This window comes from Myxine glutinosa, chromosome 3 (assembly GCF_964187855.1).
Source record: "Myxine glutinosa chromosome 3, kmMyxGlut1.1, whole genome shotgun sequence".
In the NCBI taxonomy this organism is placed as follows: Eukaryota; Metazoa; Chordata; class Myxini; order Myxiniformes; family Myxinidae; genus Myxine; species Myxine glutinosa.
The window spans coordinates 34,072,472-34,098,263 of NC_136263.1; the positions used below are offsets into that span (position 1 = coordinate 34,072,472).

General features: G+C 43.6%; 1 protein-coding gene across 1 annotated transcript in view; it reads right to left on the minus strand.

Moving 5' to 3' along the window:
• LOC137418306 (selection and upkeep of intraepithelial T-cells protein 2) overlaps positions 1-8,486 on the minus strand; it is a 61,051-nt gene extending 52,565 nt beyond the window's left edge. Inside the window, exons 1-2 of the mRNA XM_078773851.1 lie at positions 8,351-8,486; positions 4,776-5,186 (exon numbers count right to left, since the gene is read on the minus strand). Coding sequence (XP_078629977.1) covers positions 4,776-5,186; positions 8,351-8,435 — 496 coding nt within the window. The 5' untranslated portion in view covers positions 8,436-8,486. The remainder of the gene's footprint in view (positions 1-4,775; positions 5,187-8,350) is intronic.
• Positions 8,487-25,792: the final 17,306 nt, after the last annotated feature.

The following is a 25,792-nucleotide window of genomic DNA, read 5'->3' on the forward strand; positions in this document are numbered from 1 at the left end:
TCCACCCTCTCTGTTTCTCCACCCTCTCTGACTCTCCGCCCTCTCTGACTCTTCACCCTCTCTGTCTCTCCACCCTCTGTCTCTGCACCCTCTCTGTCTCTCCCCAATCCCTCTCTCTCTCGCCCCCTCCCACCACTTTCCTCCCATTTGCACCCACCCTCCCTCTCCCATTTGCCTCCCTCCCTTTGCCCTTTCGCCGCCTCCCGACTCTTCCCCGGCCTCCTCCCCCTCCCTTCCTATCAGCTCGCCTCCACCTTTTCCCCTTTCTTCTCTCCCACCCTTCCTCCCACTCCCCTCATCCCCTCTCTATTCTCGTCACAAAGCGACTCTGCATTGCACGACAACGCGGGGTACCTTTACTGGTACTTGATATACATACTATGGTTGTATTATGAAGTTAATAGATGTACTTAAATCTTGGCGTGTCGGCCACATGCACACAAGCAAGATAACTGTTTTATTCATGTTGGTGAAACCCCTTTATATACTTTGTTTGGAGCGAGAGGATTTGTTTTCAGAATTGCCATCGTTTCCAAACCCTCAATATCCCCTTTTAGTGGGGCAGCTTAGCACCGAATTTCAAAGGGATGGGGACATGCCGGATAAAAGCACCAAAATTTTATCAGGCAATCTTCAGGGTCCCAGCTATGATTCTATAACCGGCGCCAAGCGATACGACCACTCTTATTTGAATTTGTTTTTATTATTTGTGAAAAGAATTTTTGAACATTTTGGGGAAAAATTTTTTTTGGGGTTTTTGGAAAGGAAATGTTTTTATTGCAGAAATGAGAATCTTTTCCGAACATTTTGGTGTAATTGTTTTTAAAATCGAACATCTGGAAGTATTTTAAAACAATATTTGAAAATTAGGTGTCTCGGGTGCATTTCCTCAATTTGGAAATGGTTCTTGGAAAATTTTTTTTTTTTGGTTTTTGGAAAAGAAATGTTTTTATTGCAGAAATGAGAATCTTTTCCGAACATTTTGGTGTAATTGTTTTTAAAATCGAACATCTGGAAGTATTTTAAAACAATATTTGAAAATTAGGTGTCTTGGGTGCATTTCCTCAATTTGGAAATGGTTCTTGGACAAAAAAAAAAAAATTTGGTTTTTGGAAAAGAAATGTTTTTATTGCAGAAATGAGAATCTTTTCCGAACATTTTGGTGTAATTGTTTTTAAAATCGAACATCTGGAAGTATTTTAAAACAATATTTGAAAATTAGGTGTCTCGGGTGCATTTCCTCAATTTGGAAATGGTTCTTGGACAAAAAAAAAAAAATTGGGTTTTTGGAAAAGAAATGTTTTTATTGCAGAAATGAGAATCTTTTCCGAACATTTTGGTGTAATTGTTTTTAAAATCGAACATCTAGAAGTATTTTAAAACAATATTTGAAAATTAGGTGTCTCGCGTGCATTTCCTCAGCATCTAAGCTTCAATTCTAGAACCGGCGCCAAACGATCCGAACAGCAAGATGCATGCACAATAGACATTTATATATATTTTATTTAATTACATGCATATCTATCTATAATTCCAGTAATCTCTGTGTGTATGTGTGTGTGTATGTGTGTGTGTCTGTGTGTTTGTCTGTGACCGCTGTTTCTCGACAACCACGGGTCCGATATACAGTACTTGAAACTTGCCAGGTATATTGCTGGGGACCTGAGGATGTGCCTTTTCAAGGTTTCATATTAATCGGAGAAGTAGTTACCGAGCTATGGCGATTTATTTACCAAACTCCGCAAGCCGTTCGCTTTGGCTTTGCGAATGGACCAAACCATTTCATGTAAATAGAGGGGGGGGGGGATTGTCACCGTACTCGCAAGCCGTTCGCTTTGGCTTTGCGAATGGACCAAACCATTTCATGTAAATAGAGGGGGGGGGGGGTTGTCACCGTACTCGCAAGCCGTTCGCTTTGGCTTTGCGAATGGACCAAACCATTTCATGTAAATAGAGGGGGGGGATATAATTTTAGATATATATATAGTACGGGCACGCCCTAGTTATATGAAATCTGCTATATGTTGAAATTATATCTGCTATATGTTGCTATATGTTGCAATTTTCCTTGTATTGTGTTTCCTTGTGTTGCAGGTTTTGAGGGCTAGACTTCATGAAGATGGAATGGACACAGTGCATAATTTGCCAACAAACTACACCTGAATCCCTGCGCTGCCCCTTGAATGCACGTGGAGCAGACACATCAGCACCGGCGGCCTATGCATCATTCCTAGAAAATGTGGCTCACTTCAGAGAACTGAACTCGTTGCCGGTGCCGCTGCATTTCGGCAGTGATATCACTGTAGATGACCTCATCAGGAATCGTGCACAGTGGCACAAATCCTGTCATTCACAGTTCAATGCAAACAGACTGGAAAGAGCAAGAAAGAGGGAAGGAGATGTTACCCCTGAAAGTGGCACGACTGAAGGCAGGTGCCGGCGGCCGCGCCAATCGCTCGACAAGACCATCTGCATATTTTGCACTAAGCAAGATGGACTCCTGCATGAATTTAGAACTCTAGGCGCAGATGATAACGTCAGGTTTATGGCCAGCGATCTGCAAGAGACAGAGTTAATGGACAGGATTGAAGGAGCCGGTGACCTTATTGCCCTGGAAGCAAAGTATCATCTGGCTTGCCTTGTTGGTCTTCGGAATCGTCATCGGTCTCTAGTGAGACAAAGAGAAACTTCCAAGGATGAACCTGCGAATGTGAAGAAGTTCAAAGCAAGAGCTTTCGTCGAACTTCTCACACACATTGAAAACGAGATAGAAGAAGGTACATTTTGCTTCAAGTTGGCCTCATTGAGGCACCTCGACGAGAAGCGCCTTGCAGACTTTGGTATTACCAGTGACATCAACAAGGGCCGTTTCAAGGAGCAAGTTTTGAATCACTTCCCCCACGCCCAAGAGCAAAGTGACGGGAAACAAGTGATACTCGTGTGTGAACAAGGAATGCAGGAAATGCTGAAGCAGGCGTTCAAACAGGACTTTGAGGGAGATGCTCTGATTTTGGCGAAAGCTGCCAGGATTGTACGAAATGAAATCTTCCGCTCAAGCGGGTTCAACTTTGATGGTGCCTTTCCCAGTGACTGCCAGCAGAAGGCTGTCCCGACCCAACTCAAATCCCTGATAAGTGATAACCATGCTGATGAAAGGGGCTGATCTGAAAGACCAGGACACAGCGGATTCACAGGCCTGTCTCACAACTTCACAGGTCATCCCTTACAACTGCAAGAAGACCAAGAAGCGTGAGCAGAGAGCCCCAAGTGACACACAAGGGCCCCAAGTTGGCAGATCACGTCATTCATCAGACTGCAGATAGAAGGACATGCTTCACATGTCCATGTAATTTCGAACTATGCAGCTGCCGATGTGAGAAGTAGCTTAGCCGAGAAGTAATCTTGCACCACGTTGGGTGAATATACGCACGGTCTGAAAGAGTATCCATTTTTCTTGATTTTCGTATGTGTTAAGGGCAGGCTCTGACTTTCAGGTTTTTCGGGCATGAAATTTTTCCTAATTAAGTTAGAGCGCTGAAACCAACGGCATTGAACGCGCTGTCCCGAGCCCGTTAAAATGACGTTTATTTCATCTTTCTACGTTAATTAGAACGTTTAAAAAAATTGAGGAAATGCACCCGAGACACCTAATTTTCAAATATTGTTTTAAAATACTTCTAGATGTTCGATTTTAAAAACAATTACACCAAAATGATCGGAAAAGATTCTCATTTCTGCAATGAAAACATTTCTTTTCCAAAAACCAAAAAAAAAAGTTTTTTCTAAATTTTCAAAAAAAAATATTCACAAATAAATTAAAAAAAACACCTTTAGAGGCCATTTTTCCCCGCAAAGCGGGGGTTGGCCTTTTTCGGGAACCGTGGTTGTTGTTGTTTTTCGGTCCCCTATTTGAAGCAATGTTTTACGGCCGGATGCCCTTCCTGCCGCCAACCCTTTTTGCCGCCTTTAACGACAAACAGGGAATTACCAGTGAACTGGTACTCAATTAGCCGACCTCGGAAGGAATGACAGGCTGAGTCAACCCCCCTGGCGTTAATTCAGTGATCGACCGGGATTCGAACCCAGGTATCCTTGGTATCCTAAGCCGGCACCCTAGCCACTAGCCCAACACCAGGGATTCAAATAATAAAATAATATAAATAATCAAATAATAAACACAAATAATCACAAATAACACAAATAATCACAATAATAATAAAATAATAAATAATATCGCTTGGCGATCACAAATAATAAAAACAAATTCAAATAAGGGTGGTCGTATCGCTTGGCGCCGGTTATAGAATCATAGCTGGGACCCTGAAGATTGCCTGATACAATTTTGGTGCTTTTATCCGGCATGTCCCCATCCACTACCTAAGCTGCCCCACTATTCCTCCAGCAGGAGCTCCCTCCAGTTTCACAATAAACTCGGTTTATCTCGGCATGTGGGATAGTCCGCTTTACTAACCTGGCAATCATTTATCATTCATGGTTACACGGATTTAATTAGGAATTAGGGACAAATTCATTCTCTCAACCAACACTTTGACAATTTATCGATCAAGGAATTTAATTTGTACCTGAGTTTCCTGAATCGATGAAATTATCAAAAAAAAATATATATATATATATATATATATTTGGGTTCAAGTTGAAGGTTTAAATGGCATTGTACCAAAATGGAGATTGTTTTATTATTCTTGCATCATATTTATAATAGTAATGTACATTTAAACAATTATAAAACTCTCTGGTTGTTGATAAAATCTCACCTCCAACCACGAGTCTGGTTCCTGGGAAACTTCTGAAAACATCATTCTTCACCCCAATGATATTGAACCAAAACGCGCAGTAATAGGTTCCATCGTCCCCGAGGTTCAGGTTCCCCATCTTCAAACTCACTTTCCCTGTACTTACATCACCCACAATATCCAGGTGTTTGTGATGTTTGATGGTTCTGGTGTTTGTGACGGTACCATTCCTCCATTTGTCTATGAACGATGATCCGTGGAAACGGTGCTTTATCCATCCCATACGAGTAATCTCTATATTTGTTTCTGGGAAAGTGAAGTTACAGGGTAAAGTAGCTTCACCACCCACTGTACCCAGAACCTCTCCTAAAACACACAAGGTGTACTTTGGTGAAGTTTCACATTCCTTTTCCTTATGTTGAGTAAAAACACCTGAGAATGAGAGAAGAACAAGAATGTAGAAGGAAACGGACAAACAAGGATAAACACATTTCAATGATTTCTGTTTTTCACACAACTTACATCATTCAGTTACATTTAATTTGTAAATCAATGTGTTTATCAAATGCTGTAACTACCAAAGTTTCTGGAACCACATCGACTGGATCTACCAATGTCTTCACGTTCACAATGATTCCGTCCTTCCTGTGGAGTCGTGAAGGAAACGTTTTTCCCCCAAATCTTTCACAAACCCGATGGTGGGATGGAGCTGATTTGGGGAGGAATGTGAAGGTTGTTGAGTGTGCAGGTGATAACTCGATTACTCTTCAAATGTGGGATTCTAAACTGTGGGATCTGCAACATCCACCCACTGAAGGTATCAGACGGGACACCAATATCGATCCTGAGGGACCAGGTCCTTGGTGATGCACGACTCTGGGTTTTTAAGGTGAAGCGTTTTATGACTTCCATTGGCAAATTAACAAACTGTTTTAAACTCAAACAAGGAGCTGACACTCTCAGCCCCCACCTTATGGTAGTGCGAGGATTCGTTTTGTGTGATATTAAAGCTAAATATTCAATGGTTTGTGAAATATCGTGTGCACAAGCCAAGTTACTGAGATGGTTGCCATGGCAACAGCCAATCACAGGCGTGAGATAATCAGGTTGAGAGTGAGAGAAGAGCACGAATGAGGAAACAGAAAATAAAAAAGAGAGAAATCGGTTAAAGAAAAAAAATATTCATTCATCTAATTCTAAAAACCGACAAACGCCATTCCTGTCAAAACAGAACGAAGCACGCCATGATGTAGCTTACAGTGCCAGTTGAGACCTCTGGGGGACCGATGCCTCCTGGGCACCTGTCATGATGCACCGTGAGGACCATGAGCCCAAAGAGAATGTATTTGGCCTTTACTTGTTTTATTTGTACAAAGTGCATGTTCCTCCCTACTCGTTTATCCTTTGAGCGCTTGGTCGGTCCCGTTTACTTATTTATTGGCATCTATTCTCTCTTGATGTGGATTGGGATAAAATAATTCAAAATTTGTAACGGCCACCCTTGACATGACAGAAGCCTGGTGTTGGCTTAGCGGTTAGGGTGCGCCTTGGGATTCCGAGGATCCTGGGTTCGAATCCCAGTTGATCACTGAATTAACACCAGGGGGGTTGACTCAGCCTGTCATCCCTCTGAGGTCGGCAAATTGAGTACCAGCTCACTGGTAATTCCCTGTGTGTCGCAAGAGGTGACCAACAGGGTTGGTGGCAATTCCCTGTGTGTCGCAAGAGGTGACCAACAGGGTTGTTGGTAATTCCCTGTGTGTCGCAAGAGGTGACCAACAGGGTTGGCGGCAGGAAGGGCATCTGGCCATAAAACATTGCTTCAAAAACGGGACCAAGGGGCCCAAAAAAGGCCAACCTCCACTCTGCAGGGAAAGATGGCCTCCAAACGTGGTTCCACTCTTGAGATGACACCAACATCTCTTGTCAGGTCGTGGGATCTGACGTACCAATATTTTTTCGACATAGTATTGTTGCGGATATGAGGATTGTATTTTTTTGATTGTGTTGTATTGTATAGTAAATGGTTGTGAATTATTGTTTTAGTCTGAGCCCTCCTTGCTCCAGTGTGTATAAAGGTCAAAGGGCGTTCCGGTAGTTAATTCCATAAAGCATACATTGAAGGACACTATAATATCCCTGTTCAGTAGTTTATTTCCTTATTCTGTGTATTAGGTTAAGGCTTTGTCTTCCATTAAAATGACACTCCATTGCACCAAGTGAAATAAGATAGATTCCCTTCATTCTTCATTCCCATTCCCAAAACCTCCATTTCCCCTTTCGTCATGGCCAAGCCTCAATTTGCCAATTACATCCCCTCCAAAACCACCATTGAACATGTGCTCGGGTCGGGGAAGACAGGCGTGCCCGCCCGTCGTCATCAAGGGCGGAGCCAGAGGGTCGCGCGACCAACCATGGCCGAGGTGAGCACACCGATGGGCGTGTCCTGAAGGCCGGCGGCTTAATCGCTGGAGGCGCTATAAAGGCGCGCGCGCAAGAAGTGCGCGAGTTGCGTAAGGAGGTCCATGACAAGAGAGGTCCATGACAAGAGAGGTCCATGACAAGAGTGGCGGCGAAGAGATCACCGAGAAGAGTTGAGTAAGGGATCCCTGAAGAGAGCAGCTTGAGCCACCGAAACTGCAGCCACAGCAGCTTGGGGCCTGGACGGCAGTTTGGAGCAGGGCCGCGAAGGAACGGCGGCTGACCAACGCGCCGGTCGTGCTGCAGGACCCGTTGGACCTCCCTCTCCCTCCAGCCATCCACCTCCTGCCATTCCTATCATCATCCCCCGTGTAAGTGTGTTCGTAGTCTGTCTTTTGTCTTGTCCCTGGGAATAAGTTAAGCCTGTTAGAGAAGCTAGTATTTTCACTGTGTCTCTAAAATCTTCTGTATATTATTTTCTTATCTTTCCTTCTCCTTGGTTATTTTGAGCCTGTAAATAATAGGAATAAATTTAGTAGTATTGCCAACCTTTTCGTCTTCTTCTTCTTCACATCCGTGTCGCTTTTGTCTTTTCCCTATTGAATATCTGTGGCGCGATCTGGCCAACGCTCGGGAATCGGGTTAAGTCGGGGTAACTGTACGACCGTGGGGCCTCCGCTCGGCAAAACGAACATCTTATCCGCGGTCCGTAACAGTATTTATATTTTTACATCAATTGAACCTTCAATTTGTTACAGACTGAGGGGTCAACCTGTGTATTCATTTAGAAAGTTTTCAAATGATGCTAAAGGAAGACCAGAAGACATGACACAGTGTAAGGAGGCAATACGTAACACTTTGGTTCTCTTCCTGTAACTCCTCTTCTGCTGGTAAGTTCATTCTCTAAGGTCTCGATCCAATTGCAATCCAAAGTGTTGCAGTTACAGTTGATGGAGAAGGGTTCAAATTGACTTGGTTCAAAAAACCAAAAGAAGGTCCAAAAACCCCTGTCAGGAATCCCCGTCAAACCATAGCTAAAGCGTATTCACACATTACAAAACCAAAGGCAAAATGACTGCGCTACAAGTCCACATACAATATGGCGAGTTTTAATACACGGATTCAAATTCGCACTTTTAACACAAAGAAAAAAAATCTGCTTGGATGATCCTTACCTTGTAAAAGAGCTGCCCAAATCAGAAGCTGCCAAGGAGGAATGTGAATTTGGGGGGAATGGCGGTGAAACATTGAGAGATACATCGCAGAAACTGAGATCGGAGAATGAGGAGGAGAAGAGGTTTGTGTGTTTGAAATATCACATATGATTCAGGAACAGAGATAATATAACGTGTCAACTTCCGACAAATGGATCAGCAGAGAAATTGTGTAAGTGTCTCTCCTTCTGCTTTAGAAAGGAAGAGTGAAGAAAGGGAGGTGGTGGAACAGGAAAGGGGAGGAGAACGAGGAGGGAGTGGCGAGGGTGGAGGGGAGGAGGGAACAGGTGGGGGTAGAGGAGGAGGAGGGAAAGAGAGGATTCTGAAAACCTGTCGTTTAAACTACTATACCAACTATTTATTACATAAGCATTAATGGCAGATTTTCTCTCTTCCCTTTTGCACTGTATTCTCCATATTAGTGGGGCAGATATGTGAAATGATTGTGGGTTTGGTGGTAAAAGCACCAAAATTGGCATATATGATGCTAAGATGGTACTAATTAACTTGAGATATGGTACCAAGCTGGATTTTTTCCGAGAAGCCCATAAAGTGCGAAAATTCAAAATGGCCGCCACCGCAATTGAAAATCGACATAATAGCGTAAGGACTCGACTTTGTTATCCCTTTTACGCCGCACCCAGTGACCCGATGCCCACGGCACTAATGGATTTACGATCTACGAACCGCGCTCTTTGTTTATCACGTCCAGCCATACTCGAAAAATCTGAATTAGCCGACGTTGGGGCCCAAAAGCATCCGATTAACTGCCGATACGACGCCATCTTACGACACCATCGTATTGGCGTCTGCTGGGCGAAGGCGAAGCAAGCCGTCCGCTGATTGGACAATCCAGAGCATGCATTTGTGCCGGTGTCGGCGATCGTTGCTCATATACGCACTCTTCATTCTCATCTTTCTTCCTAACTCTTACTCGGACAAGCAAATCCCCTATGCCATCCATAATGGTGCACTCTATCCATACACCACATCCTTCCGTGGATGTTCCATGGGTTTCGGCTAGTGTCTATTAATTGCCGTACCTTTGTGAATAGTTAACATATAAACTTAAATAAAGTATCCTTTTGTATGTTTTCAGTCATGCTGAATCCAATGGAACCATCATTTGGTTGAAAAAATGCATATATATCATGGGACGAGTACTTTCGCACTCGCATGAATCTTTCTCACTCTCCTACAGGAGGAATGTATATCATCACCTCGTTGGATCATCATCTTCATACTATCCATTGTGACGAACTGCAGGATCATGCAATAATTAAGGGAAAGAAAAAGGAATTATTGTTTCTTGTTGTAATAGTTTGTATTTCTTCTCTTCGTAGGTGAGTGAACGGGAATTATGTCGACACGGCAAAAATGCAAACTTGTTCACGGCGAGACGCTGAGATCAACTGTAGACACATGTCAACAGATAGACTGGAGTATGTGTGCCTTATGCCAAGAACACTCGGATAAACCACTGCAATGTCCAGCGAAATCAAAACGCACAGACGTTGGTGTTGGATATGATACTCTGGGTGAAAACTTGAGCAAATTTCTTGAAGTGGGCAACCAACCATTACCGATTGACATACATAGGCTTGATGAAGGGGATGGTATTGGAAGCATACTGAAACGTAATCATGCCCAATGGCACAAATCATGCCCATTGAAGTGCTGTGCCAGTCGCCTCGCCAGAGTTCAGCTAGCTTCACAACCTACTACATGTACATCTGACGAGACCCTAGGACCTTACATGTTACGGCAGGCTGAACGTACAGATCCTCTAGAAGATTTCAAGTGTTTCTTCTGTGATGAAGCTGGAACGGAGGCGATACCTCTGCATGAAGCAATGACACCACGACTCACACAGAGGGTTAAGCAATGTGCATTGAAACTGCAGGATCAAAAGTTAATTGCACAAATCAGTTCTCGTGACCTCGTGGCCCAGGAAGCGAAGTACCATGCCAATTGTCTTGTCAAATTGTACAATGCCAGCAACAGGAAGACAGAGCAGGGAGAAAAAGAGAACGTTGACCGAGTGTCCCATGGTATAGCATTGGTGGAACTTATGGGATACATAGAAGAGACGAAATTGAGCGACAAGGCTATTGCACCTGTTTTCAAACTGGTGGATCTTCTACAGTTATACACCGACCGACTGGCAGAACTGGGAGTTGCAATAAGTGGACGTATACACTCCACCGATTTGAAAAATCAAATACTCGCAAACATGCCAGGGCTTCGTGCATACAAACAAGGCCGGGATGTCATGCGCAGTTTTGATGATGATCAGTTTCGAATGTCTCGAGAACTACTGCACATCATGTGGAGATGCCCCATCAGTTGATGTCGTCATATTGGATGGTGCTGCAATCATCAACACGCTGAAGCCCATCGGCATCAAAACATTCCAAGAATATGCCACACAGGTGTTTCTCCCTTACGTCAAAGCGCAGCTGCGAAACGTGAACAGACTCGACATCATTTGGGATGTGTACCTGGAAGACAGTTTGAAATCCACTGCGAGAGAGAACCGTGGAAAAGGTGTTCGGCGGCGTGTTGTGCCATGCAACAAGATTCCCGGAAATTGGCAGGAGTTCTTGAGATTGGCAGACAACAAGACAGAGCTATTCGACTTCTTGGCACACCAGGTAAGACTCCATCCAGTATTGCAGACTGGTAAGCTGGGCTGGAGGAAAACTCCATCCAGTATACTCACGATATCGCCCCACAGCTTGGAAGTAGAAAGGCACGTGCACTTCCTATGCTTCACGCCTTCACAGCCTGTGATACAGTATCATCGTTTGCTGGCAGGGGGAAAAAGACCGCATTTGCCATTTGGAAGTCTTTCGACGAAGTGACGCCGGGTATTCTCTACTTTGTCGATGGATCCATCAAAGTTCAATGACGACTGCATGTCTGTTCTGGAGACGTATGTTGTTCTACTGTATGACCGCCATGCACAGAAACTACTGTCGACTCAGCCAGGAAGCACATCTTCACTACCAAAGCTAGGCCCATCGAATCGATACCGCCCACAGGAGCAGCACTGTTACAGCATACAAAACGGGCGATATACCAGGGTGGACATGTATGGGGACAGGCCCTTGTGCGTTCCCCAGTAGTTCCATCTCCAGAGGCATGCGGTTGGCAAAAGAGTGCCATGCAGGGCTGGCAACCGGTGTGGACAACACTACCAGAAGCTGTGGCGTCTTGTTCAGAGTTGCTGCGATGTGGATGTCAGAAAGGTTGTAGGGGACTATGCAAATGTGTCAGGGCTGCTCTTAAGTGTACATCACTCTGCCGTTGCAGTGGCAATTGTGATCACAATGAGGGCAACTAAAAGTTGTTACATTATGACATGTACATCGTCATGAACATTCACACTGGAGAGAGGCTACTAGTATATCACATAATGTTCGCAATGTAGCAACTGATTATGCACTTCTACACACCATGCCCCACACTAGTGTGTCATAATCTAGACGCATAAATGAAGTGCTGAAATATTCCGACTTATGAAAATAGTATCATGATTTTTGCCAAACCCACTGCTCTGTGAATGCATGTCACGCCAATGTACGGTGTAATTGTTAGTATGCAATGTGTACTGGTGTCATGGGTGTATAAATGTATAGGGCCTACTGATAGTATGCAATGTATAAAGGTTATTCTACACATTATAATTGGAGATGTATAAAATGCTTCACTTTGTTCAAAATATGATTTTGTTTTGCACAAGTATAGCGAGCTGCTCAGTCTACTTTTCTCATAAGATAACCGGTCGCTTTTGGGAATTCGGACGCTCGTAATCATAACATTTAACAACAACTGAAGGTGGTTCACGATGCATTTGTATTGTTTTAATTGATGGTGCCATTATGCCTGAAATATATTAATAAATAAACTTGATCTATGTTTTATGACAAAATTACTTGGTATTATATGATGTGGGTGGTAGATATCAACAATTCGAATGGCGGCTATTTTGAATTTTAGCATAGAGTTGACCACTATGTTGATATATATGCATTTTTTCAACCAAATGATGGTTCCATTGGATTCTGCATGTCTGAAAACATACAAAAGGATACTTTATTTAAGTTTATATGTTAACTATTCACAAAGATACAGCAATTAATAGATATTTTCAATGCTGGCGGCGGCCATTTTGAATTTTCGCACTTTACGGGCTTCTCGGAAAAAATCCAGCTTGGAACCATATCTCAAGTTAATTAGCACCATCTTGGCAACATATATGCCAATTTTGGTGCTTTTACCACCAAACCCACAATCCTGGTGGCTTTTTACACATATCCGCCCCACTATATGTGAGGGTTGACTGACTGATGTAATACATGATGTGACAACTTGTATTATCCAGGTGTGTTTGTGTGCGTGCCCAATGCGTGCCTATTTTAGCCCAATTAAGCCATTTTAGCCCAATTAAGCCATTTTGGCCCGATTAAGCCATTTTAGCCCGATTAAGCCATTTTAGCCCGATTAAGCCATTTTAGCCCGATTAAGCCATTTTGGCCCGATTAAGCCATTTTAGCCCGATTAAGCCATTTTAGCCCGATTAAGCCATTTTAGCCCGATTAAGCCATTTTAGCCCGATTAAGCCATTTTAACCCGATTAAGCCATTTTAGCCCTGATTTTCATTTTAGCCCATTTTAGCCCGTGTTCTGATTCACCGGCCACACCATCTGACTCACAAGGCTCTCAATTTGCATCAACCATGACCATTCCTCCAGAATGGTTTAGCACTTTGACTTATCCATTATCCCCAGCCCCTCACAACTCCAACCCTTCCAAACCTCACCCCCAAACTCAGGTTCACCTGGTTGACCAGGCATCTCCCCCACTCCACTTTCTACCCCCACGGCCCTTCCCTCCACCCCTCACCAACCCCCTCCAGACTCCCTCCGATCCGACCCACTCCTCCACAACCACCCAAGCCCTCTCAACCCCCCCCCCCCCCCTCAAACAGTTATCTAATATAGTTATATCAAAACAGGCAAGCAGGTGTTATCATCGGGATAAATACTTTTACCAGCAATGCCTCAAAATTATAAGATTCTCCAAAATTCTCCAATATCATTAAGATGTATAAGTATAATCCCTCAAAGACTTCACATTTTCCCCAAACTTATTTGAGTGCAAGTGCAACAGCCTCAGGTGCTTCCACTCGTGCAATTACGTGTAACATAGGTAAACCACGCAGAAAATGCATCATCTTACCTGCACGTCCTTGCGTGCAATCACTTGTTACGTTTGACAGCAGAACGCACAGATTTCATTTTTAAACATCCATTTTTCACCAGATTTGTTTTAATTTAATGTGGAACAATTTGTCGGACCTCTAAAAATGTAAATACAAGTTGAGTAGACCCCACGAATGAGCAGTCCCCAAAGAGGACAGTCAATTTGTTCACAAATTTCACATTTTCAGGTGGCACATGAAAGGCAACCACAAATATTTATCCTAAAATAATCTTCTATAAAGTGAAAATCAAGCAGGAAATCAGTGAAATGTGCAAACCAGAGCGAGCAAACAATATGTCAGATTTTCACTTGCAAAACTACAGTTCAACATGACGGAGATCCAAACACAATGTTTGATTTGACGTATTTTTAATAAGTATATTTTTATAGGTTTATTAATAGCCGGCGAAGCCGGTGTTGTCAATAAACGAGTACGTATTATGTTGAAAACCTGATTATGCCTTGGCCCGAGAATCCGAAGCGCAGTGGAGGCAGCCATCTTGCGGATGCGGAAGTATGCATAACAAATTTAAAACGTTAATTAGGAGTTTCTTTCACCCGTCGTCGTTTGATTCACAATCTTATGCACCTCCGATGTATTAATAAAATAATTTAAGACCAACATCGGCCCGCACGGGCCTGGTTATCTTCAACAAAACGCGTCACCAAACACAGGACCCAATGAGAGTCGAGCATTTGCAAAAATATGTCTAAAATGAAATCACTCACTGGATGGAGTGCTGGAGACAGCCATCGACCGGATGAGGAAGTTTGCATAAAACAATTGCGAAAAAGTTCAATAGGAGCTTGTTTCACCCGTCGTTCTTTGATTCATAATCTAATGAAACCTCTCATTAGTAATTAAAATACGTTAAGACCAACCTCGTTATCTTCAACGAAAATCGTCATCAAAGACCAGAACCAATGAGATTCGAGCATTTGAAAAAATATTATTACGCGTTTCGGACGGTGAAAACGGCGTCAAATATTCTAAAATTGACGAAGAATTATTTTTTAGAAATCTCGCGGCCGTACGGGATAGTTTTTCACGGCCAGAAATATGGTATAAGCGGTTTACATATTTCGTTTAGAAATACGGATAGTTTTTCACGGCTGGAAATTTCCGAAGTTTGAGATGGAATTCACCGAATTAATCACTGCAAGCTAACGTCTTCTGGTGGACGAAGCTGCCGTGCCCGGAGAGTCAGAGAACTAGCCCTGGCGCCTGACAGCGACTGAAGTTAGAAGACTACACACTTACTGTGAAAACGTATGTCAAGCCCAGTTAAAAATAGGCCTTAAGCTAGCACATCGTATAGTTACTTCCTTAATAGTCAGGTTTGTTATGTAATTTCGTTCTTTTTTTGTGGAGATTAGCAAAACTATACATTTTTGGAAAGCTGATAGCACCAGGAATCCGAAAAACCATGTTTCCATTTGCGCAAATTTTTCTTTGGCGGCCATATTGGATTTTCAAAATGGCCACCATCGGAAACCTATTTTTCGTGATATCTCAACATCCGAACCACCTAGAGTGCTGATTCCAACACCTATACCCACATTTTTGGGGATGAGGAATCACATGAAGCCATCTAAAATAATCTACACCTACCCTGGGATACCAGGTGGCAGCCTACAGCGGATTTTCAAGATGGCCACTTTCAGGAAACATGTTTTTTTCTGAATATGTATACCACATTGAGTGATGTTTCGCTACATTGTGGCACACGGATCATAATTATGAAACCACATCCCTCATATATCCTAAACAGGTGATTTATGTATTCAAGAGGTAAGTATATAGAGATGAGGCTATACAATCCATAATTATACATGTAATACTTACTTTTATTTGAACATAGAATATTTCCCATAGATGAAATTTTATCTTTGTCAACATTCATCAACATTTTGTCCTCATAGGTTTTCAAATGTCCTCATCACTGTCGTCAGAGCAGAGAACAGGTTGACAGTCATCGTCGTTTTCACATTCGGAGCTGCACAAACACAAGTCTGTGCATGCCAAGTCATTGGCACGGCACGAACACCGTCTCGATGAGCAGTCTCCTTTGCACTGACATCTGACCATCTCAAGTATTGCTTTCGGTGCTGGTGGTACATCTGTCATTAGTGGTTTCAATTCCCCCATCGTTGTCCTTGAAGTAGCCATGTTGCTGTGGATCCAGGAACACTTGATGTGCGATAGTAGCCTGAGCCCATACCCTTGCCTGAAGATGTACACGATCAACATGCTGATTTAGAGCCCCTAGCGTTGGAGGTAACTTGTGACTTTCAGTCATGTGTTTACAGAAGAGGTACCAGCGCAACTCCGGAATGCTGTTGATACATATTCCCTTTGGTACGTACACTGCACATACAAATCTTGCCAAGTTGGACATCTGATCTGCGGTCACATCTGCAGCATCACCGAGCATTCTCATGGCCTGTATCACGTCACTATCGGCTCTGACGAAAGCTTCAAACCATGTTGTTTTGCCTATTCGCGAAAACCGTCCAGTATTGTCTGCTCCTGTGAATGTGTGGAATGCTGGCAATGCCTTGGCCTTTTCGACGCCAAGATTGTTCCAGATTGGTTGTACTTGCACAAGGCCCGACACAAGGGAGACAGCAGTGTTTTTGAGCAGAACATCATAGTTAGCTATGACCAAGACCAGGACATCCGTATCAGGAGAGAAGAAGGTAAGCTGTTCTGCGTTGGGATTGCGGCGAGTTGCCAGCACTGCTTGGTGAATCATCAGAGTGTCTGCCTCCTCATGATTATTGTCTTCAAAATGCACGCCTTTGTTACTCTTGGCCTTTCCTGCTGCACATATAATTATCAGCTTGGAGGCATCTCTGTTGTACTCCAACGTTTTCTCAGCCAGATATTCTGCCAAATCTGACTTTGTCTGAGCGTGTGACAAGAACCGCTTCATGGTGATGTGTTGGATCTTGGTATTGTCCTTCACTTGGTACTGGACTGGATTGTGCCCCCCTCGTCTTTTTTGTCTTGTGCTTTGCTTCAACGAATCGGCCTTGTAAGTATCAAACACGAGGATAACTTCGTCAAAATGTCTTGTCAGTGACATCAATCTGGTATTAAAGCTGACACTGAGATCTTCAACGGTTACTGTTGCAGCTGGTTTTGTCGACAATTTCTGTACAAGAACCATGGCGTCGACTACTGCTATTTTCATAGCTGCAGAGTTATGGACTTGAGCTTGAGGACTTGAGGTCGGAGCTAAGTCACCCGGAGCTAAGTCTCCATGTTTCACAAGGAGATGGATTAACTTTGACTTGTCAAGGCAAGGAAGCAGGTCACCGTTTGGTGCGAACAAGGCGCGAGGTGTAAGGGTGAATTCGTAGTTGCCTATTGCGTCTTTCTGGTCAACATCACGGCTTGATTTTGTCAATATCATCAGCCTTCCATACAAGTCTTTTGTTTCCTTCAAGTCGACTGACTTGTCCCTGAGCATGATCTTGGTCTTCTTCACACCAGACAAGTACATCGTGTTGTTTTCTTTTTTCACGGGTGCAAATAAGCTGACTGTTCCATTGATTCTTTCGTCAACATACTCTTCGTACAAGTGTTGACCAATGTTGTCGATATTCAGGATTTGTGGCGTGTGCTCCTCTGGGACATAGGCATGTGTGATCAAGTTGTATATGCTATTTCCTTCTGTGGTAAATGGATTGCCATGACTCATGATAGCAGCCTTGATCTTTTCAACCGCTGTATTGTTCAGATTCACTGCCCTCGGACTAAGTTTGTGGTGTTCTGTCACTTTGTCTGTTTTGGTGTCGAACTGATCTTTGAATTCTCTGGTCAGCCGTGACAATTCTGGAGAGGCCATAAAGAATCTCTGCCTTGCATTGGCATTATTGGAGATGCCTGGAAGTCCAGAATGAACCTTCATTGCTCTGTTTTCCTGTTCACAAGCGTGGTCTGCACCGATTGATACAAAGGGGATGCTAGATTTCGTTACTGAGATATTTCCATTCTCGAGTTCCCTGTATGTGGCCGGATGCGTCTTCCTCAGGTCATACATATCTGCTATGTATCGCGGCCAAAGACGTTTGTATTTGATACGATGCATGGAGAAAAATAGCTTGCTGAGTGCCTCACCAGATTCGAGGTGGAGTTTGAGATCTGCGTCCCGAGAAGCTTCCACAAAGAACAGAATTGTCTCCACTCGATGCAGGTAATTCATCAAGGACTTGAACATGGCTTTTTTGGATTGTTCTGTTTCCCAAGTCTTGAATATGTTCACAACATCAGCTGTAGTGATGACATTCAACAGTTTTGTGTTGGCTTCTTTCACACTTGTGGCTTTGGTGAACTTGTCCTTTTCTGAACATGCCTCGTCTATTTCTTCTGACATATCTGAGCAAACGGCTTTCAACTGTGGATAATCTTTGAAGAACAGGTCCAGCGCCATTTCATAAAGTGCTATATATGAATAAATATGAGCACGGAGAGTGCGTTTGTAATGCGAACATCTCAGGATCTGCCTTGTTGTTGAAGGTCCGTAGAGGTCGGCCTCTATCCACGCGTCATCAATACCTGAGTTCTCAATGGAAGTACCCAGGGCTCTCAAATCAGCCATGACCACATGCAGCTCGCCAAGCCGAGGTACAACGGTACCTTTCAGGTCTGGCCTTGCATCCAGCAGCCTTATCACCTTTTCATAGAGGGCCATATCCCAGGAAATGACTGTAGGGTGGCTTGTACCAACAACTAAGTTCTTTAGCTGAGTTGTCTGAGAGATGACGGTCAGAAGAGTCGACCACTCGTGTGCTACTTCAGGTAGAAGGGGTAAGACTCCGACTTGTGTCAAACTGTGACTACCCGAGAGCAATGAGTGGTATCCTGCCCAACCAGGTATATATGTGCTGTTTGATTTCTGCATTCTGGTGATCATAGAAGCAACCAACCATCCTAGATGTGTAAGGTGATACGCTGGTGATATACCATCCTTGCTGATGTGGAATGTGTCTGTTCTCTTTATGGTTTTCGGCACCGGCTTGTCACAATGAAGCATAGGAACCTGGTACGGGGTCACTGACAAACTGGTAGTGTCAGCTATGCTCAGTTGTGGCGCCAATGTTTCTCCTTGAGTGTCACGTTTTTGATAAACAGCAATGATTGTTCCATGGGTTGTCCCTTTGCCATCCACGCTGTCTTCAGCAAAGTCTGTGTTATCAGCTGCAAAAAACACAAAAGTTCCCTTCTTCAAAAATGGAGGAACATAAAGTCCTTGGAACTTCAGGGTGTTTTCCACAATGGCATTTGCTAGGGCTGTTTCGAGGTGCATAACACGACTGTACGAGACACAGTAACCTTGAGAGCAGAGACTTTCCAGGAGTTTCTTGTTTCTTGTGTCATGGTGAACTGCCAAGGCTAATCCTAGAGACTGTGGAGTTTCTTGTGATTTGGTTGATCGGAAGGTCGCAGAATCAGTTTTGGGCCTATAGTTCACTTGCTTGTCAGATTTGAATCCACCCAATAGCATCTGACTAACAGTGAGTACTTCTCTGTTAACGTGAGTGGTTCGTTTTTCAGTTTCTAGTGTTTCTGTTGGCCCCACCATAACCCATCTGATCATTGCGTGGAGTGCTGCTGGAACATCATCTGTGCTGCTAGTGACCTGTATAGCATCGGATGAGTTTTCCTGTTGGTGGAAGTTCTTGATAATTCTGCGCAATGCCTTTGCTGCTTTATAGATAATATTCACATCGTCTACTTCACTTTCTATCATGGCAGACTGAACCATATCGGATTCGCATGCATCTGGGGAGTAAAGAACAGAAGGTTTTCTCCTGTCCTTTTGCCTAACAGACGTTACGTGTGGTAGTTCTAGAAGAATTCTCTCCTTGAGCCAGTGTCTACTATATGCAGGGAAGTGGTGCGCCAATGCATCTGTGCCACCAAGCAAGTTGATGTATGTTGTTTCAATATGTGCCATGGATAAGTATTGTTTATTCTGAGTTTGACAGTCGACAAGGCTAATCAACTCAATCAAACATGATGTTTGAAACGGATGACCTCTCTCTGTTGTTCCCTTGTTATCCTTGGTACGTAACACATGGAATACATTTGTTGTCCAACATGACTTGTGGTATTGAACATCGATTGCATGTGCATCAGTGGGTGAGATGGATGTGTTTAACCTAGTTTGCAGGGTGAGATTTCCAGACAGCTCCACAGCATCGTGTAATGCTTTCCCACCGTTTTCTGTTCTCAATGTGTACAATTTTTGCTCGTTATCTTCCTGGCAGAAAAAGCAATGTTCCTTAATGAATGGAGCTGTTGCAGAACGTGTAAACGGACTGGTGGTGGAAGTTGGTGGTTCGTCCAGTTCTGTGCTTTTTCGCTTTTGTCCACGTTTTTTCTCTGTGTAGGAGCCGGCTGAAATGTGATATTGATGGCGGTCTTTGGCACGTTGTACCTTCTCTTTGTTGGTTGCATTTGAATAACAGATACGATGCCAAACTGCATTATTGAATTGCAGACTTTCACTTGTTTCATCCTTTAAGCGACTGTGAATTTTAACATATTTTCCATCATGGTAGGCTGCTCTATCATTAAGGGTTTGTAGCAAGTGTTCAAACGAGTCCGGTTTGGGCTGCTGGACAAGCGTTCCATATTTTGCTGAAGCGGTTTGACAAATTATGCAGTGCTGCCACTGTGTGGGCTGAGTCGTAACTTCACTCATCTTCTCTCAAGACCTGCAAATATATAAAACGACAACAGGTAAGTAATTGTGAGCTTCATGAGGTTTATTTTAAATGAACTATTAGGTCTGATATAATGACTTTCCATGTACATGAACTGAACATGTTGAAATGATCCCATTTATGACTATGACTGTACTGAGGCGAAACATCACTCAATGTGGTATACATATTCAGAAAAAAACATGTTTCCTGAAAGTGGCCATCTTGAAAATCCGCTGTAGGCTGCCACCTGGTATCCCAGGGTAGGTGTAGATTATTTTAGATGGCTTCATGTGATTCCTCATCCCCAAAAATGTGGGTATAGGTGTTGGAATCAGCACTCTAGGTGGTTCGGATGTTGAGATATCGCGAAAAATAGGTTTCCGATGGTGGCCATTTTGAAAATCCAATATGGCCGCCAAAGAAAAATTTGCGCAAATGGAAACATGGTTTTTCGGATTCCTAGTGCTATAAGCTTTCCAAAAATGTATAGGTTTGCTAATCTCCACAAAAAAAGAACGAAATTATAAATCTGAACATAATGAACCTGACTATAAGCTTCTTGTGACATTTATTGTATTGTATGCAGGTATTGCCATTGGGGAGGACTGTCTGCTCTTCTCTTTTACCAAGTCTTACCAGGTACGGTACCTACTACACCTACCTACTACCAACCTACCTACCTACCTACTACCAACTACCTAACCTACTGATGCCATGGTGATGGGTAAAATAGTGGCAAGAGGTACGCAGGTATTGGGGAGGACTGTCTGCTGTTCTCTTTTACCAAGTCTTACCAGGTACGGTACCTACTACACCTACCTACTACCAACTACCTACCTACCTACTACCAACTACCTACCTACCTACTACCAACTACCTAACCTACTGATGCCATGGTGATGGGTAAAATAGTGGCAAGAGGTTTTGGCTTCGCCGGCTCATTGCGGCTTTGCAGTCGGTACTAGTAGAAATTATAGCCGGCGAAGCCGGTATTGTCAATAAACGAGTACGTATTATGTTGAAAACCTGATTATGCCTTGGCTCGAGAATCCGAAGCGCAGTGGAGGCAGCCATCTTGCGGATGTGGAAGTATGCATAACAAATTTAAAACGTTCATTAGGAGTTTCTTTCACCCGTCGTCGTTTGATTCACAATCTTATGCACCTCCGATGTATTAATGAAATAATTTAAGACCAACATCGGCCCGCACGGGCCTGGTTATCTTCAACAAAACGCGTCACCAAACACCGGACCCAATGAGAGTCGAGCATTTGCAAAAATATTTCTAAAATGAAAGTGCTCACTGGATGGAGTGCTGGAGACAGCCATCGACCGGATGCGGAAGTTTGCATAAAACAATTGCGAAAAAGTTCAATAGGAGTTTGTTGCACCCGTCGTTCTTTGATTCATAATCTAATGAAACCTCTCATTAGTAATTAAAATACGTTAAGACCAACCTCGTTATCTTCAACGAAAATCGTCATCAAGCACCAGAACCAATGAGAGTCGAGCATTTGAAAAAATATTATTACGCGTTTCGGACGGTGAAAACGGCGTCAAATATTCTAAAATTGACGAAGAATTATTCTTTAGAAATCTCGCGGCCGTACGGGATAGTTTTTCACGGCCAGAAATATGGTATAAGCGGTTTACATATTTAGTTTAGAAATACGGATAGTTTTTCACGGCCGGAAATATCCGAAGTTGAGATGGAATTCACCGAATTAATCACTGCAAGCTAACGTCTTCTGGTGGACGAAGCTGCCGTGCCCGGAGAGTCAGAGAACCAGCCCTGGCGCCTGACAGCGACTGAAGTTAGAAGACTACACACTTACTGTGAAAACGTATGTTAAGCCCAGTTAAAAATAGGCCTTAAGCTAGCACATCGTATAGTTACTTCCTTAAGCTTCTTGTTCTCATCATATGCTCAAATTTCCTAAGCTAAATCGTCATTGCTTTGGGCACTGTTGTCTGTTACGGAGAAAGAAAAAGAACCGAAATGAAAGGAAAAATGGTACAACCTCTGGTACATGGTACACAATGGTACACACTTACTGTGAAAACGTATGTTAAGCCCAGTTAAAAATAGGCCTTAAGCGAGCACATCGTATAGTTATTTCCTTAAGCTTCTTGTGACATTTATTGTATGCAGGTATTGCCATTGGGGAGGACTGTCTGCTCTTCTCTTTTACCAAGTCTTACCAGGTACGGTACCTACTACACCTACCGACTACCAACTACCTACCTACCTACTACCAACTACCTACCTACCTACTACCAACTACCTAACCTACTGATGCCATGGTGATGGGTAAAATAGTGGCAAGAGGTTTTGGCTTCGCCGGCTCATTGCGGCTTTGCAGTCGGTACTAGTACTAGTACCCTACTGCAAATTTTCGCAATTTTTTATGCATAGTTCCGCATCCGCAAGATGGCGGCCTCCATGGAGCGATTTGGTTTTTGAAATATTTTTTCAAATGCTCGAATCTCATTGGTTCCGGTGTTTGGTGACGATTTTCGTTGAAGATAACCTGGGCCCGTGTGGACCGTGCGGGCCCGGCGAACGAGGTTGGTCTTAAAGTATTTTAATTACAAATTAGGGGTGCATAAGATTGTGAATCGAAAAAAGACGGGTGAAACAAACTCCTATTGAACGTTTTCGCAATTTTTTATGCATACTTCCGCATCTGCAAGATGGTGGCCTCCATGGAGCGATTTGGTGCGTCAAAGCTTCGAAATTCTCAAAGGATTCAGCAAAATCTGGCTTTTCAACATAATACGTATGCGTTCATTCACAACACCGGCTTCGCCGGCTATGAATATAATGAAAGTAATTTGCACAAAGATTTAAAAAAACCAGATGGTATTGTCATGCAAACCCCTACGGTTAATACCAGGGACTCGCGGAGGACCGAAACGGAATTACCGGCGGCAATCTCCAAATACGGATTTTGCTATCCCAGCACGGGAGAAAGAAGGGAGGAGGAAGAAGTGGCGGAAGCGCGTATCTGTGGAGGGAGAACAAACTCAACCGGACAAAGATTTGAAAGGAATTGAAAATAATGCAAGGGTTTATTGCAAATAAGGATTGGGACAGGGAAACGCGATGATAAATCTAAAGGTCCTAAGTTGGGATCCCACACACTGACTTCAGAAACAGGACACAAGAATGAATGAAAGGAAAAGAAACGTCGTGTAATTGTAAATGTGGAGTGTGAGCTTATCTGTCCGTCGTCGTCCCACGCGGCTCCCTCTGTCCGCCCACGAGGTCCGTTCGCTCCACGGCACGCCTCGCTCCCAAACCAAAAGCACCACGCGTCCAAGAGCACCATGCGTCCAATGCACCAAAGCACCACGTGTCCAAAGCAGGCTAGCGAGCTCCACACCAGGTCGATCTCCAACACGAGGTATACACGCAAAGAGAGATCGCGGGCGAACGTCGTCTCAATCGCAATCTCCTCTCAATGTCTCAGCGAACTCAGCAAGCGAACCCAAACTCGAACTCTTCTCAAAGGTGTCGAATCTCAATAGAAGCGCTCCCAGCGAAGACCACTCAAGATCGTCTCGCTCCAAGCCAAGTCTGGCGAATCTGTGCAGCGCCCGCTTATATCCTTGGCCTAGTGACGTCAGACTGAAGCCTCTCGTCGTTCCTCGAACTTTCTAGCCACTTCTCCCCAATGGAGTCACCTCCCTCTCGGTTGCGTCTTCCTGCCTCCTGCGCTGATTGGTTCAGGTTCGCCCTTCCATGCCAACCAATCACAGGCCTCCCCGGGGCATGGTCATAGCCCCTCCCACGCGATGTTGCTATGCGAGCCGGTGGTGCAGTCAATGGCAGACACCATCGGCGGTGCCTTGGCCTGGTTTCCTGCCTGTTTTCCAAAGTCTTTGTGGTAAGGGAAGGGAATTATTTACTGTTGCACTAGGGACCTATCTAAGTGTTTATATGGGTATGCGTTGCCATAAGGGACAAAGGAACGATTACCAGGTTTGACACACAGGGGTTTAACTTAGGCCCTACTACTATTTAACACACGAACACCCAGGTATGTTCACAGCAATACGCTTATCCCGACAAACCGCCTAAACACATGGAACTTATTACAGGGTAGCTTCCCTATCGCGACAGTCGAATACCTACCTATACAGATCTACCTGGCTCTAGATGTTACTCTACCCTCCAGACATAAGAGTATTCATAGAATAAAACTAGATGGTATTCATAGAATACTTACCCCGTGCAGTAAACTTGGTGCGAGTGAAGTCTTCTGTTTTTTCACGATTTTTTTTGATCCAATATGGCTACCACACCACGTGAGGGATGACGTCATACGTTTACACTCTCCTATATAATTGTTGCATAGATCACGCTGAAGAAATTTCAAAATGATCAGACTAAGGATTGTACTTGTCAAATTATGACGTCATTATTGAGGCACTAATGACGTCATCGTTAACAACACTTATTCCCCAGGCGGAATTCTTTACAATAAACCACGTTTCAATTTTTCCATGGAGCGGTGTCGGAGATATAGAAGTGCAACGTTTTTCGGTTTATCCAAGAAGGTGCCTGTAGCACGTGACCTATTACGTCAATTATCATTAAAAATGATCCAGGAGGAGGATGCGCTGCTATGATGAATACAGTTGCAGCAAAAATAAATTTATACTGATCGGATCAAGCGTTGTACTTGTCGAATTATGACGTCATAATGAAGGCACCGATGGCATCATCATTAACATATGTTATTCCCCATGGGGAGTACTTGATAATGAGCTTTGCTTCAATTTTTGTATTGAGCAGTTTCGGAGTTATAGAGTTGCAAAGTTTTTCCAAGATGGCGCCCATACCACGTGACATATGACGTCATAATTATCACTAAAAAGAAATTATACAGGAGGAGGCGCTCCTATGTTGCACAAATTCGTGTCAATCGGACCAACGATTTGCAAGAAAATGAATTTCAAAAATACAGACACACATACGACAGACACACATCCGTACGTCCGTACGTACGGACGCACTCGATCGCTTAACCTCATTATCACTTCGCGTGTGCAGGGTAATTATAACCCAAGTCATTCTAACTCCCTGACGTCGTTATGTACATCGCCAGGATCTCTGTTGCTTTGTTGAATAGGAACGAAATATATAGTCTCCTTCAGCAACTCCTTGGAGCTTAGTCCAATTGACTGTGGATTCAATATTGTCACAAAACCCTGAAACCTCGACATGGCAGCTACGTACTTCCTCAGGTGAGGTGTCAAAAACCGAACTCAATAATCCAGATGAAGCCTCACTGAATTTTTATACAAGGTGAATCCATTGTTTGGAGAATAGAAGCAGCATTTTCAGGGTAGAATGACAGGTTCTGAAAGGGAACTGATGATCTGAGATCAAGACATTGGAGAAAAGG